General features: G+C 35.6%; 1 protein-coding gene across 1 annotated transcript in view; it reads left to right on the top strand.

The window, feature by feature from the left end:
* The window catches only part of LOC145666359 (uncharacterized), a 43,573-nt gene extending 28,602 nt beyond the window's left edge, over positions 1-14,971 (top strand). Inside the window, exon 3 of the mRNA XM_081733512.1 lies at positions 10,399-14,971. Within this exon, the coding sequence (XP_081589638.1) occupies positions 10,399-11,665 (1,267 nt within the window). The 3' untranslated portion in view covers positions 11,666-14,971. The remainder of the gene's footprint in view (positions 1-10,398) is intronic.
* The last annotated feature ends 1,717 nt before the right edge of the window (positions 14,972-16,688 follow it).

Genomic DNA, 16,688 nt, shown 5'->3' with positions numbered 1-16,688 from the left:
GGCATAATCATGGGCATAAAAAAAGAAAAAAGAAAGAAAGAAAGAGTAGTGGTTTCCATAACCTAGTTTGATCTACTAATCCTCATAAGCATGATTTAGATTTTTTTAAAGTAGTAGCTTCCAGAAAAATTAAACTGCACAATTGTGCATGTTCGGCCGGTATTGTATATATTTTTTTCTATCTATCTGCACAATTGTGTAGGTCAGTGCTGAAAGGATTAAAGATGGCTATTAACAAGCAGGAAAAAGACGTTAAATTTTGAATAACTTATTTAGCGTGAGATGAACGAAAAGAAAGTTTACGTTCTATATATATATATGGTTAACATTTACAATAGGAAGACATCACATATTTTTGCACAAATAACGAAATTGATACGTCTACGATAGGCGGGTCACGTCGTTTGCGTCAGTGCATGTGAACTGTAAAACTTTTGTGAAAAGTTGGTATGTCAAAATGGATAAGATAATATTATACAATACGATATCCTAAGAATGGCTGATATTAATCCAAATTGGCATTGTTTAACGCAGGATGGTATCCAGTTGAGAAGTTAAATATATGAGGTGTGGCACTTCGGGTTTGGCTTATCACTGAGTGAATGAGTTTCGTATATTTTTAAATGTATACTAAAGTTTAAAGTGAAGTAAATATTTTACTTTTTGAGCCTTTAATATTTGCTGCTAAAATTACTCAGTGAAAATTACTATGAAAACTTCAAATGATGGTCACGTTTTTTTGCAAATATTTGAATCTTTCTCATTCACAATTCCTCGAACGTGTGCTCTCTATCTTGTACCGGCTTGTAACGAGCGGAACAAACACCTGATCACGAGGGTGCTACCTCTGCATCAGAATGTGCAGAAAACCAATGCTTAACTTCAACTTCGAAATGTTTACAGATCGTTCAGTAAATTCAACCGGGAGCAAGCTTATGCTTATTGTCCCTGGTTCAGAATTTGTGCAGGATTTTGATCTTAACTCGTACTTTAATGAGATGTGGACTAGTTTCAAGACGAATTTATGCGAAGAAAATATACCTTGACATAGATAGTATAAACAAAATGTATACTTTCATCGAAATGCGATGGTAAAATCGGGAAATTTTTTTTCAGAATTTAATTTAAATGTTAATTATTATTATTATTTTGTAATTTCTACGTTGTAAGGGTTTATAAATGTGCAGTTTTCATGACAACATTAGACATATAGTATTATGTAAATTTTATTCCTCCTAGTTTGTGTTTAAAGAAGGTGTATTATGTTTAACGCCGTTAAAAGTACGTAGATATACGACGTGAAGAATGTCCCTAAGTGTTCTTCCGTGAGTACTGTATTGTAGTGACGCGAGAATGAAACAAGTAATATTTATGTGAATTACGGAGGAAGAAATAGTGATTCTTCAATATTTTTTCCCAAAATGTACGAGCATATACTTTTCCATATAAGTAAAGATGCACGTTCGGAAAGAATAAAGTCGTTGCTTGAAAGAGAAATGATGGAATTACTTTGTTTCCCAGTAAGTGGTATTTAAGTCATATACTACAAGCTTTTTTGCTGTTTTTGACGTTGCTCTTGTTAAAACATCTAAAGAAGTGTATAAGTTGATTTGAAGTTTACAGCTTAATTTCTCAATATCTACTTGAAAGTTTAGGTTTCCTAAAATTTCTTGTATGCTAGCAAAATTGTGATCACTTGAGTTCTGTACATGCGTGGTGGAGTTCTGTACATTGCATATTAATTTTATATCATATGGTAAATTTATGTATTAAGAAATTTGCGGAAGTTGCCCGTTTTCATCTCGTAAGGCGTAGATCACTTACTCACTGGTATTGAGTAAAGTTATTTTTTATGACAAATTTCACCTCCTAAACATGAGCCACTCATCAGATATGTAAAATTTAAATCTGTTCTGTTACTCGTAGGATCTTCATTCTAGTGACAGCAACGTAAGAAAGGAAAAAAAAGTTTTCTAAATGAGATACATGTCTGGCTAACTGCAGTATAAAATTTAATTTCAATCGATTCAGCCATTTCTTTAGCTAATGCTAGATTAGGTTGATGTCATATTTGTGTACTGAGGTGTAATATGCAGGTTGTTCGTCTTCTCTCTCTTGACTGTTGTATTTCCGAAAACACTGCTGCACGCGACAATTTTTTAAAAGTAACAAAGCTAGTGTGCCAACTGTCCTTTTTCTATCAAGAGAGACCAGACAGATTATAATTTTTCACGTACAAATTTAATCCTTTTCCCGTCTTTATGATACCCATTTGAATGAACGTAACGTAATAAAATGCCACATGCATGTAGGCGCTCAACATATCAAATAATTTATTTCAAACAGTCCAGCTTCCTGTCTTTTATAATTGATGCATAACAAATTTCTTCAATTTTTCGGAATTCAAAATGTAGCATTTATCTTCACACGCCCTTTCTACTTTTAACGTAGAAACAATAATTACTAGAGTTTCACGATGCTAATATCACTCCAGGGATATTGCAAACACCCTGTAATAGCAGGATTCCAAACCCACTATATATTTCGATTTCTGCGAATGGCATTACACCAGGTTATGAGAAATTTAAATTCTATGTTTTGAGCACAAACGTACAAGCACTAGTAATAATCTAAGGGTGACGAGGGTGCTAATGTTTGGCCACATTACCTTAACGTGGAATTCTGGAATCCTAATATCATGTATTTCAAAAAAATAGAGCTCACTAAATTATGGTCTCTATATACATTTTTGTAGCAAAGCTTTTATAGTTACATATTCTACATTTTATAGTTACATCTGCATATTCTACAAATTAGTTAATTATATGCCTTACTGTTCAATGATATTCAGTTATTTTTATTGCAGTTATTTTCCTTGAAACGTACAGTAGAATACTTTCTACATTAAACTTTAGTTGAAAGCTTTCGTTTAAATTTGGGTAGTTGCACAGGTGTCTCTTAAAGGAACTGAGTCCCTTCCCCGAAATCCCCACGTTTAAGTAAGTTTTGCCAAATTTATGGCAACTTTAAAACTTTTAATACCATTATTACTATTACTATTATTATTATTATTACTGAAGTGTTGTTAATTTAATGGTTCACCCTGTTCCACCCACCTCCCGCTTTGTAGACATTGTGCTGAACAAACAACGTGCGTGTAGGTTTTCTCTGGGTTCCACTTCCTCCCACTTTCTTTATTCCAATATTTCTTTCATTCTCGTTATCGAAGTCTTGTGTAGGTTAGGCGGCATAACCATTACTTAAAAACAAATTTTCTTACGGGTCTTCTGAGTCCATTATCCCTACTTTCTACATGAAATTTGCGTCGAAACTTTCCGTTATAACGTTTAGCTAGTTGTAGGGACGTATGCAGAGGGTATGTCCTGATGATCCAGACACTTCTGTCCAATCCCGACTATTTTGTAAATTTGGCCTTTTGCTAGGTCGATTTTACAGATTTTAATATGTGCTCTCTCATGAAATTTGCCTTCTATATTATTATTATTATTACTGAATATTTGAGACCTCAATATTACGTCCTATTCCAATGCAAATAACCATACTCAAGTTAAGAAAAATGAAAACAATTTTTTGGATCCTCTATAAGGATGGATTACCTTATAAGAGATACTTTGGAAGGAAAAGAGGGGGAAAGAAGGTGTCAGCTACTGGCAATATCAAAATCGAACCTTCGGAAGTGTTAACAGAAACTAAGTAGGATTTGTCTTCATCACCATACATAGTAACACCCTTTCTTTGGGTAAAAGACATTGGATTATGTGTACGTTATATTGATATTTTATCAAAATATGCAACCAAATATAAAAAAGAATAGTTCCCATTTACCAATTTTTGTTGAACGAATATATGGAACGTGTTGAAAATGGGGAACAAAAATATTATTATTATTTGTAGTAAGAGGGGAAGAATTTAGAATCAATTCCACAATGACGTTTTAGACAAATTTATGACTTATACTTGCCCTGAAGGTGACCCGTTTGTATTCATTAATTGTTTCTGAAACACGCAAAGTTTCCAGAAAGTAGGAATCGAGATTGTAGACTGTGACGTCATATAATTAGTTTTTTCTCTGTGAAGGAAGTCGTTTGAATTCTAACTTGTAAGAACGTGAGAAATTAACTTTATTCATGTTATTATACACCAGAAATATCATAATTTTAAATTATAAATTTTTTCTTAATATCCTCGCAGGGAATCGAATCGCGGTCCCCTAACTCACGAAACGAATGCTCAGGCCACTACCCTAAGAATTCTCATTTAAGTAAGAGTCAAGAAACACTCGTCTATGTAGCAAATTGCAAACGTTTACGAATCCAATATTTTATTAACTGAAACACTGATTTCGGTCATGATAAAATACTGTAGTTTAGAGAATTCAAGTTTAAATTTTTAAAAAAAGACCGAAAGTATATCCGTAACTTATCTCATTTATATTCGGTTGTTCTCGTTTCACTGATATTTCCAGTAACCTTGAACGACAGGGACACGAACACAGATACAACGAGCTCATTTAATATTTCAAAGCCTCTCCCACCGGGTATCAAAACTGGGACTCCGCCTATTAAACTATATGATGGTTGGGGTATCTGGTTCGTTCCCAAGGCAAGTAAGCTTGAGACGGACAACATTGTGCTCGTGGGTTTTCTCAGGACACTCCCACTTTCTCATTCCACCAATTCGTCCATCATGATTCACTTGCTTTAATCCTACTCTTCCTCAACCTAACAGGCATAATCGTTGGACATTAAACGTAAAGATTATATTTTCAAGCAGTTAACCCAAAAAAATCCGAACCGAAAAACAGTTGTACTTTCTATTGCTCACTAACGTGTTTTCACAATATATATATATGTGAAGAAAAACTTTGAGGAATCGTAATTCCATTCAAAAGTGAAACAGCAGACTCAAAATACCTTAACCTAAAACGAAACCATTATATATCGTTTGGAACTTTGAAAGTATATGCTGATATTCTTAAAAGTGGCAATATAGTGTCTCTTTTCAAACAAAACTGAACCAAATTACTGTTCGTTTTCTGAAATAAAAATACACATTCTGTTTCAAGTTTAAACCGAACCCAAACCAGTTAACCTAAAGATGATCTTAGTGAATGAAACCTTGACCCATGACCCCGACCCACCACTCACCGTGAACCTCTGACCCACTCCGACCCACCAATCACCATGAAGCACTCACATATCAAAACGCATCATCATCAACTCTGACACATGATGCACTGCCTCTTTACCGACTAAAGGGTTTACACTTGTGAAAACAAGTTGTGAAATTCTAACTAATCGGAGTTTGAATTTCTACCATCAATCACTCAAACACCATTCTGTTACAATAACGATGGATCTGACCTTTACGATATAAAATGGTAAAGTGTTTGTCGTGGGTAAAATTACGATGAATTTCAATTAAATTGTCATGGTCTAATTATTTCCTTGTTGAATATTCGATACTTTTCCGTGAAAAAATGGATTAAATTTTTAAAGTCCCAAATCAAGGGCGGTAGACCAACGCACAGAAGCTTATATTACAAATTTTATCTCGTTTTTTCTCACAACTTTATCGATTGATTGCCTTGCTGTAAGCGCTCCATATAAAAAAACAAGCTTCAGCAATTAATGTAGTAGAAACCGCTTGGTAACCAGGGGTGGATCCTGGGGGAAGTACGCCCCACACAAGAGGAAAAGAGAACAAGAAATTTCCTTATTTTTTATATAAAAATAAATCCCAGAGTTTAAAGCTCTTAAATGTAGCTCTATGTGTCAGTATTACAACCCACCGCCCCAGCAGAAGTTCGTCCTGGATCCGCCCCTGATGGTAAGCATATATCGATATATGATGCAAAGCTCGATTGTTTGTGTCTCAACTAATATCGATCGTTTTCGATTATTTTTACAAACTAACCCGGTATCAATTTATCATATTTACAAAGTGGCGACCCTTGCAATAAAGGAGAAGTTTAGAAAATGGTAGGATATGTCCTGTTAATTTTCAATAAAGAGTTAATATAGTGAATTTCAGCTCCGTAAGTTCAACGGCTTGTAAGTTTTTTTTTTTTTCGAAAAAATTCGGATTTCCACTATACTTTAGGATATTATTATAATGAAAGCAATATGATAACATCTAAGTTTGAATCAAGGCCTAACTATATACCGAAGTTCATTTCATTTGACTTCAATTTGGCCGTAAAGATTAGGCACACTAGTTACTCCTTTCCTTATATATTAATTTATATATCGCAGTGATTCAAAAATGTATTTTTTGCTGTAGTTAGTTCCTCTAAAAACTCATAGTTTCGAAAGCCGAGTAGTAGTATAAGTTATATTGCTATTATTACAATTACAAATATCAATATCCAAAAATACCTCAAGCTGTTTTTTTCATGTAGAGATACTCATCTCAGGTAAGTAAACAGAAACATGTGGAAAAGGGAAATGAAAGCCTTGAAAGTAAAACCTAGACAAATTCTCCCGTGTTCAGAAGCATAATTTTAAATCACGCTCAACCCTAGTCATAGGAGGTGGTTAGTTGCAGTTATCAGTTTCTCGCCACGTAGGATATATAAATACAGCAGAAATAAAATAACTGTTACTTTCGGTCTTCGTAGTTGTGCGTATTGGCGCAATGCGCTAAAAATTATAATTTCTTTTGGCGGGGGTTCAAGCTTGGGCCAAGATTTTTTTCTATTTTTATAAAAAAAAATTACTCAAATTGTGATTTACTTACGTGTGCAGTTCTGCTATACGATTCTACTGTATAAGTAGAAGAAGAAGAAGGCGAAGAAGTGGTAGTAGTAGTAGGAACGGATTAGAAGCCCCGCATGGCTCATTTTGTTCCGCCTTGGCTGCCATGATATAAATATTACCTCAACTGCTTCTTCAATTTTCTTCAACCCCAACAAAGTGGCAATTTTCTTCTGTTACCACTATAATACATAATACATACACCAGAAGGTTTGGACCAGGCCCGCAACCAACCACAGAGATTTAGGGGGTCCATGAATATTTTAAGAGGGGAACAAGTGATTAAAATTATCTTACACATATCTAAATTGTGTTTCCTGTGTTGAGGTCTGCAGGTGCCACGGAAAGTTTAGGGGCCCACGCCCCCCATCTGGTTTGGAGAATCACAAACTGCAACGAATGAGAAACGTGTTTTTAGTTTCTATGGTTAAAATCGAGTGTTAAAAGAAACATGCTGTTCAGACGGTGCTGTCTACAATACAGTGAGCAGAGTGGGTCTGTGCGTGGTGGGCCGCAGTGGGCCATGGTGAGTGATGGGTCGCAGTGGATCACATCCAACCATCAGATAATTTAGTAGGCGGGGTCTCAGTTTCGATTCCCGATGGGAAAGTCTGAAATATTACAAGTCTTCGATGTATCCCTGTTCAGGTTAACTGGAAATACCTTTAAAACGAGAATAACCGAATATAAATACATACATTACGGAGCTAATTTCGGTCCTTGTTTTAAAATTTAAACGTGAATTCTCTGGACTACAATGTTTTATCATCAATAAAATATTGGAATCTTAAACGCTTGCAATTTGCTACATAGGCGAGTGTTTCTTGACTCTTACATAAAAAGAGCAGTCTTAGGATAATGGCTTGAGCATTCGCTTCGTGAGTTAGGGGTCCGCGGTTCGATTCTCTCCGAGGATATTCAGAAAAATAATATAATTTAGAATGTTGATATTTTTGATGTATAATGAAATGAATAATAGTCAATTTTACTCGTTCTTAAAAGTTAAAATTCAAACGACTTCCTTCACAAGGAAAAACTAACAACATCACGTCACAGTCTACAGCCTCGATTGCTACTGTCTGAAAACTTCACGTGTTTCATAAACAATTCGTGGATACAAACGGCTCATCAATCAGGCGTAGTATGAGTCATGAATTTAACTGAAACGTCATTGTGGAATTGTTTCTAAATTCTTCCCCTCTTACTACAAATAATATTTTCGTTCGCCATTTTCTACACGTTCCATATATTCGTTCAACGAAAATTGGTAAATGGGAACTATTCTTTTTTATATTTGTTTGCATATTATGTTAAAATATCAATATAAATCATACATAATCTAATGTCTTTTACCCAAAGAATGTGTGTTACATCGAAAGGGTATCGTGATAACGACATATTCTACTGAGTTTCTGTTAAGGCTTCCGAAGGTTCGATTTTCATATTGTCCAGTAGCTGACACCTTCTTTCCCCTCTGTTTTCTTTCCACAGTATCTCTTATAAGACAATTCATCCTTATAGATTGTCCAAAAACTTTATTTTCATTTCCTTATCTTCCGTAAGCTTATTTGCACTGGAACAGGACTTAATATTGAGGTCTCAAATATTCAGTAATAATAGTAATAATATAGATGACAAATTAGGTATGAAAACACATTATATTAAAATCTGTAAAATCGCCGTATCGTTAGGTAGAAGTTACTAAATAGTCGGGATTGGAGAGACGTGTCAGGACATATCATCTGCATACGTCCCTACAACTATCTAAATATTAAAACAAAAGTTTAGAGGCAAATTTCGTGTAGAAGTCAGGGGTCCTGAACTCCGAAGAGCTGTAAGAAAATTTGTTTTTAAGTTATAGTTACGCCGGCTAAGCTAAAGAAGACGTCGATGATGAGAATGAAAGAAATATTGAAATAAAGAAAGTGGGAGGAAACGGAACCCGGAGAAAACCTATACACACGTTGTTTGTTCAGCACAATACACACTACCCGGGGAGGGGCCGCGGTGGCTCCGTGGTAGAGCGTTCACCTCTGGTGCTAGGGGTCTCGGGTTCAAACCCTCGATCAAACCTCGCGCTAAGTGAACTTTGTGGTAAACACCGTGTGCTTGGGTTTTCTCGGGGTTCTACCGTTTCCTCCCACTTTTTTATTCCACCATTTCATTCATTACTCATCATCACCGTCTCCTTTAGCCTAACCGGCATAACCGTGGGACGTAAAACTCAAAAATTTCATTTCCACTACTTGGGAGCTGGGTGAAAGAGGGTGAACCAACACTTCAGTAAGAATAATAATAATAATAATAATAATAATAAGGGTAATAAAAGTTTTAAAGTTACAAAACTTACTCAAGTGTAGGGATTTCGGGGAACGGGTTCCATACCTTCATGAGATACCTCTGCAGCTACTCAAATTTAAACGAAAGCTTTTCACTAGAGTTTCGTGTAGAGAATATTCCACTGTACGTTATAAGGGAAATAACTATAAAAAAAACTGAATATCTTTGAACATACACGGACCATAATTCAGTGAGCTCTGAAATACAAAGTAACAAAATAACGTATAAGATTAAGTCAAGAGAGCATTTGTTACTTAAAAAGGGGCATACATTATTTCGAGAAATGAGATAAAACGATAAATGTTTACGATAATTTTTTCTCGTCTCGATTCTCATCTCCAAAGCGAGACGATGATTTGAGTTAACCTTCTCCCGTGTCGAATGTTAAGTCTCATCCCGATATTGTTTGGTTTTAGTATCGAGTTATGAAATTCCTCTTGTCATGATCAACATTAAACAAAACCGAAATGCATTTTTTTGCTTAATATGACAGTTCTGCTTGTAATGGTATGACATGAGCGCTCATAAGTTTCTAAGTTTTAATCTTCTACGAGATAATTCTTATTAATAGTATTATTATTCTTGTAGATTTGATAGTTCAAGTATTGTAACATTCGAGTATTCAAATTTCTGAAGATAAAACGTGTGTCATCGCCGATCAATCGCCATCAAAATTCCTGAAGGAAAAAAAATGCTCGACCTGGATTCGATCCAGGAACATCCAGATCAAGCGCCTTGACCACTGAACCACGATCACTATGCGGCAAGTGATTCGTCCTTAGTCGATTACGTTATAATTCTGTGCCTCCGCTTGGAAAGTTTTGTTACTTTTCTTCGTTTTAAAAAGTCTTTCGTGTTTCTTTTATAATAATATAAGTGAGTAATCTTCGGCAGAGTTTACATTTATAGCTTGGGTTATTCTTAAACCTTCGGTTCACACTGTGTTTCTTCAGCACACGAAACTACAGATATCACAGATTTAATTATCATACTGTGCACATGTTTCGAAGCAGTCGCCATTACCTGGCCAAAGATTTATGTCCGCTAGTATACAAATGATTGTTCAATTTGACACATTAAGACAAATTACATCCTCTTCCTTGAGAGTAAAGATATATGAATACTTCTCAATGGTACTCCCTGTCATATTTCTAACGTATTTCATTTAATAGAACAAAAATTAACTTAATTTTATCATGAAATATAGCGAATGATTTCATTTTTTGTTGGTACTTAATTATTGTCTCCATTCACATTTCGTTGTTCGTTGGAATTGTTGCAGGCGCGATGGCGTATTTGCTTTTCAAGGAGAAGAGAATACGTTTCTTACATTAAAAGAAGCCATTTCTTATTCAGATGAGGAATCTTATACTTCGAAGCAGTTTGGCAAAGGATTTAATCGATCACGTTTGGCAAGACATACGTTAAGGCAGGCAAGTGAAAAGCGTCAAACGTACCAAAAGAGTGATAAACGCTTTAGTCAAAGTTCATCTTTTTCGAACAGTAATTTGGTGCAAACAGGTGAGAAATCCCACACCTCCGGAGTGTGCGGAAAGGAATTTAGTGTGTGTTCATGTTTGGGAAAGCACATGTTAATCCACACAATTGACAAGCTACACACATGCAAAGAGTGTGGTGAGGCATTTAATCAACGTTCACGGTTGGTTAGACACATCTTTAGCCACACAGGAGAAAAACTTTACAAATGCGAAGAGTGTGGTAAGGCTTTTAATCGACGTTCAAATTTGGCTACACACATGTTAATCCACACAAATGAAAAAAATCACATTTGTGAACAGTGTGGTAAGGCATTTAGTCAACGTTCACGGTTGGTTAGACACATCTTAAGCCACACAGGAGAAAAACCTTACAAATGCGAAGAGTGTGGTAAGGCTTTTAATCGACGTTCAAATTTGGCTACACACATGTTAATCCACACAAATGAAAAAAATCACATTTGTGAACAGTGTGGTAAGGCATTTAGTCAACGTTCAAGTTTGGCTACACACATGTTAATTCACACAGGAGAAAAACCTTACAAATGCGAAGAGTGTGGTAAGGCTTTTAATCGACGTTCAAATTTGGCTACACACATGTTAATCCACACTAAAGAAAAGCGTTATACATGCCAAGAGTGTGGAAAGACATTCAGTCTACGTTCAGCAATAAAATTGCACTTGTTAAACCACACAGGAGAAAAACATCACAAATGCGAAGAGTGTGGTAGGGCTTTTAGTCAACGTTCATATTTGGTTACACACATGTTAGTCCACACGGGAGAAAAACATCACAAATGCGAAGAGTGTGGTAAGGCATTTAATCGACGTTATGATTTGGCTAAACACGTGTTAATCCACACAGGAGAAAAACCTCACAAATGCGAAGAGTGTGGTAAGGCTTTTAATCAACGTTCAAGTTTGGCTACGCACACGTTAATTCACACAGGAGAAAAACCTCACAAATGCGAAGAGTGTGCTAAGGCTTTTAATCAACGTTCAAATTTGGCTAAACACACGTTAATCCACATAGGAGAAAAACCTCACAAATGAGAAAAGTGTGGTAAGGCATTTAATACACGTTCAATTTTGGCTACACACATGTTAATCCACACGGGAGAAAAACAGCACAAATGTGAAGTGTGGTAAGGGTTTTAATCGACGTTTCAGATTTGCTACACACATGTTAATCCACACAAAAGAAAAACATTACAATTGCGAAAACTGTGGTAAGGCATTTAATCAACGTTCAAATTTGGCTACACACATGGTAATTCACACAAGATTAAAACCTCATAAATGCGAAGAGTGTGGTTAGGATTTTATCACCGTTCAAGTTTGGTTACACACATGGTAATTCACACAGGAGAAAAACATCATAAATGCGAAGAGTGTGGTAAGCCATTTTATCACCGTTCAAGTTTGGCTACACAGATGTTAATCCACCAAAGAGAAATGAGTTTCACATGCTAAGAGTGTGGAAAGACAGTCTACGTTCAAAAATAATATCGCACTTGTTAAACCACACAGGAGAATAAGATCACAAATGCAAAAAGTGTGGTAAGGCATTTAATCAACGTTGAAATTTGGCTACACACATGCTAATCCATACCAGAAAAAAAGGTTACAAATGCCAAGAGTGTGGAAAAGGATTTAGTGTACGTTCAAATGAAAAATCGCACATGTTAACCCACAGTAGAAAAACATTGCGCACGCGAAGAGTGTGGTCAAGAAATTTATTTACCTAAGTTTACCTAAACACATGATAATTCTCACAGTAGAAAAACATCATAAATGCGAAGAGTGTGGTACGGCATTTAATCACCGGTCAAATTTAGTTACATTTTAATCCACACAAGAGAAAAGCGTTACTTATGCCATGTGTGTGGTTAGGCTTTTAATCGGCGTTCAACTTTGGGTACACACATGTAAATGCACACAGGAGAAAAACATTACACTTGCTAAGAGTGTAAGAATGTATTTGACCGACGCTCAAATTTGGCTACACCCACTATTATCCACACTTGAGAAAATCGTTACACGTGCTAAGTCTGGTAAATGATGTAGTTCACGTTCGTAGGTCACAACACACATGTTACCCATAAAGGAGCAAAGCTACACACATGCCAAACGTGTGATAAGACGTTTAATCATCGGTCAAGTTTGGCTAATTACATGTTTATTTGCACAAAAGCAAAATATTACGCACGCCAAGAGTGTGATGGGGGATTTAATCAACATCCAAATTTGGCTACACACATGTTAATCCACACAGGACTAAAGTACTAAACATACCAAAAGTATCGAAAGGCATTTAATGGACGTTCAGTTTTGGCTACAGAAATGTTAATCCAAATAGAAAGAATATCTCACACGAACAAAAGATGTGGAAAAATATATAATTTATGCTGAACCCTTGCAAGACATTTCAATACACATAAATGGAAAAACATGCAAAGAGCGTAGCATGGCATTTACTTAATGTTCACACATATCAAAGCACATGTTAATCCAGATAGGACAGAAATCTGAAACGGGCGGGGAGTGTAGAAAGATATTTGCTAGCAGTTCACATTTGGCAAATCTCATGTTAAAGCACACAGCTGAATAACCAGGCACATGTGGTAGGTGTCCAAAAGGATACAGTTTGTATTCTGCTTTAGCAAGACATGTTACTAGACATAACAAAAGGATTTGTTGCACTCAGAAGTTGTTGTTTTGGGAGAAATGTTAAGTGCACGAAATATATATATACTGCAATAGAGATCTACAATAGTATTACATAATAAACGGATCAGACGTCGTTAATTCTTTCAAATGACGTATCTGTCCTTGGTAACGGAATATAGGTCTAGAAGAGAAGTTGGTTAAGTCCGTATTTGGATGGAGATGTTACGGCAAATTCTACCCTGCGAGCGGCGCTTCTGCTTTGCCGCCACAGGGATTGCTGCATCGTGAAAAGATGGCTGACGCCGAGAAAGGTTTCAGTGACGATTCCACAAGTGAATACTTATCTCAAGATATAGGCTTCGAATTAAACGCGAAACAAAAAGAAATCACATTTTGGCTCGCTCTGACTGCAGATCGGCCGTCCACCCTCCACTACAAAATTTGGGATTGTACTAAACCGGAAATAATTAATGTCTTTGATAATTTTCTAGCAGAAGATTGATATGTTTGAGACGCGAAGTATTGCTTTAGGATGACACCTAATTTCGTAATCCAGATTTATAAATGGAGACACGGGCTGTTTTCCTAAAACTGGGAAAACAGGTTTCCTTGGAACATCTATCAAAAATGAGCGAAAGTGGAAAAGAAAAAAAAGATGATGTCGAACGCAGAAGGTCTGGCTTATGTGGTTTTGGCCAAAAACTCTTATGCCGGAGAGAAAATAAGAGTAACTCATCCTCCAGAGGAGTGAAAGATAAATGAGATAAAGTAGACGAGCAAACGGATTGAACAGGGAAGTACGTTGGTTATGCATTTGAGAATTTGTTATAAAAGTATTCATGAAAATTTTCTCTTCTTTCTTCATATTCTGCACCTGATACATCATTGTATGTCAAAAGAGGTACACTAGAAGTTTTAGACCTAGATCATATAAGAGAACAAAGTTGTTTAGTGTTGTTGATGCTGGTGTCTGATTTTTTTTAAATATAGTCTAGGTATTTACTGCATCTCAATAGCTTTTTTATACAAAGTCCTACATCAGAAATCTCTTTTAAGATATATATTCATTTGGAAGTGAACGCCACAGTTCCCAAGCCTTTTTTCGGAATGTGTGGCGACTCTGTTTGCCATGCCATGTTGGGAATTTCCTTCTATTTGCTATTTTGAACAGTACGAAATCTTTATTGTTGCACTAGAAACATCGGCGAAAGAATCCAGTGCCTCGTCTATTGTTCCATCTAGTAAAAGTGTCCATTGTAAAATAGGGATGGCCAAAAATTTTCGGATCCAGTGAGATCCGGATCCGGACCTAGATCCAGATCTCGGATTTAAAACTCAGATCTGGGTCTGGATCCGAAATTCGGGTCTCAGATCTTGATTCGTATCCAAACCTACATCTGAAATTGTGATGATAAAATTGAATACTAAAATTCGTGAAAACTTTTTTCGGATTCCTTAATATAGTAGGTTGGTGTACTTTTAAATGTTTCCATAACACGTTTGTGCTACCTTTGTTCTTTAATTTATTTTAACCTTGCAATATTTACATGTTGCACTTTCTTTTGAAGTCTCTTTAGTAAAATGTTTTCAAGTTTGACTTCTTCCCATTTCAGAGTATATTCAGATGTCTGAGAACAAATGTAAATTATAACAACTTCTTTTGTTTAGCTCCTCTTCGAAACTTAATGTTAGCTTCACATTGAAAATATTTATTTTATTCTTTAGAAAATAAACTTTCGTATTTTCTCATATACAAATGAAATATCTTTTAGATAAGGCCCTTCTAATTGCAGGAATACTAGACAAAACAATCTCTCTATTAATAGTAGTTTCTGACTCATTAGAGTCCAACTATCAACAAATGTAATAATGAATATCTTTCACTTCGAAGGTATACAACATTAAATATAGACTGATTGGCGTGGAACAACAGTAGACTTTTAAACATACACACGAGAATTTCAGGAAAGTGATATAGTTGTGTTCGTTGTATGACTTTATTACCTAACTTATGTTTGCCCTTCTGAGGTCGGGAGTTTGTTGGAGCAAATATAAAAGAGATTTCTTTTAATTTTTCTTCACCCTCCAGGTTTCTTTAATCATACATTGCAGGACGCAACCAAAACATCCATGTATCGTATCATTGAAGCGTTTTGTTTTTTGTATGTTAAAAGTGTTAAAAAATATTTAACATATTGTTCGTGTGATCTCAGGTTCGATTTTCGGTGGGAACATACAAAAGAAAATTGAAAGCTGTAACAATATGAAAATAGTATTTAAAAGCCAGGAAATTTATGTTAAAACTTTATCTATCTATTGTGACTGTAAGGCTGTAGTTAAATTAACCTACATGTTTCGCGAAGATATATTACGTCGTCATTGTTTATTTAGTATAAGCTACCAGATACATCCAAAGAGACCACTTTACACTGTAGTAATCAACCGATGAAGACAACATTGGAAAAGAAATGGAAGGTCTCCAGAGCTTTAGATCAAGGTACTAACCTAGCATTTCCCCAGTATAACTGAGGAACAACCCTGGAAAATTCTAAGTCAGGATGTCTGGTCTCCGAATTCGAACCCGGTATTAACCAATTGCGAAGCAAGAATCCTAACAAGTAGCCTGAACTCGCTCCGTATTATTATTATTATTATTATTATTATTATTATTATTATTATTATTATTATTATTATTATTTAATTAACGTGATGTTTTAAAATTAGAGCAAATTAAACCCTACTTTCTTTATTGCTGATGTTATAGTTAATAAGACTACATGAGACATCAGTCCCCCACCAAGAATACTACAACTGGAATTCAGGAAGCGGGGGTGAATAGATTAATGAGGATGAGGAAACTATGTACGATGCAAAAACTGAGTAATTATGACTTCATCACAGATATATTCACTTACATACGCCAATTAACATTTCTGTGATACAGGGCACTCTTACTTTCTATAGTGGCAGGAAAATGGCCCGCTCTTGTAAACGAACACATTAAGCACGTGCGTATAGGTGCAATGTGCGTGCAAAGAAACATAGGTAAAACCTGAAAAAAAAATAGGGTAATCTAGGGGAAAATGATAAACCGCCCTTCGACATAAAAAAAGCTAAAAATAACTAAACTTAGGGCTACGAAAGACGCCGAGCGAATTTTATTGAAAAGATAGTTTTTCCTTAGTGATTAGTTGTGCTTACATGAATATGAATTAAAAAGAAAACAAGTAACAGCTAGCTCTGAGTTTCACAAACTAGTTGAAAAGAAAATATTGGATAAAATTTAATAATAAATAAGGCATTTATGATAATTAAAAGAACTAAATTCTTGGCACGACAGTCGTTTGGTTCCTACTAGCGGGCTTACGTTCAAACTGGGGATGTGTAGTCAGCGCATCGACACCAG

This window comes from Thermobia domestica, chromosome 12 (genome assembly GCF_964235325.1).
Source record: "Thermobia domestica chromosome 12, izTheDome1.hap1.1, whole genome shotgun sequence".
Lineage (NCBI taxonomy): Eukaryota > Metazoa > Arthropoda > Insecta > Zygentoma > Lepismatidae > Thermobia > Thermobia domestica.
The sequence above is the reverse complement of the archived record's forward strand: the minus strand, read 5'-3'. Positions and strand labels throughout refer to the sequence as shown.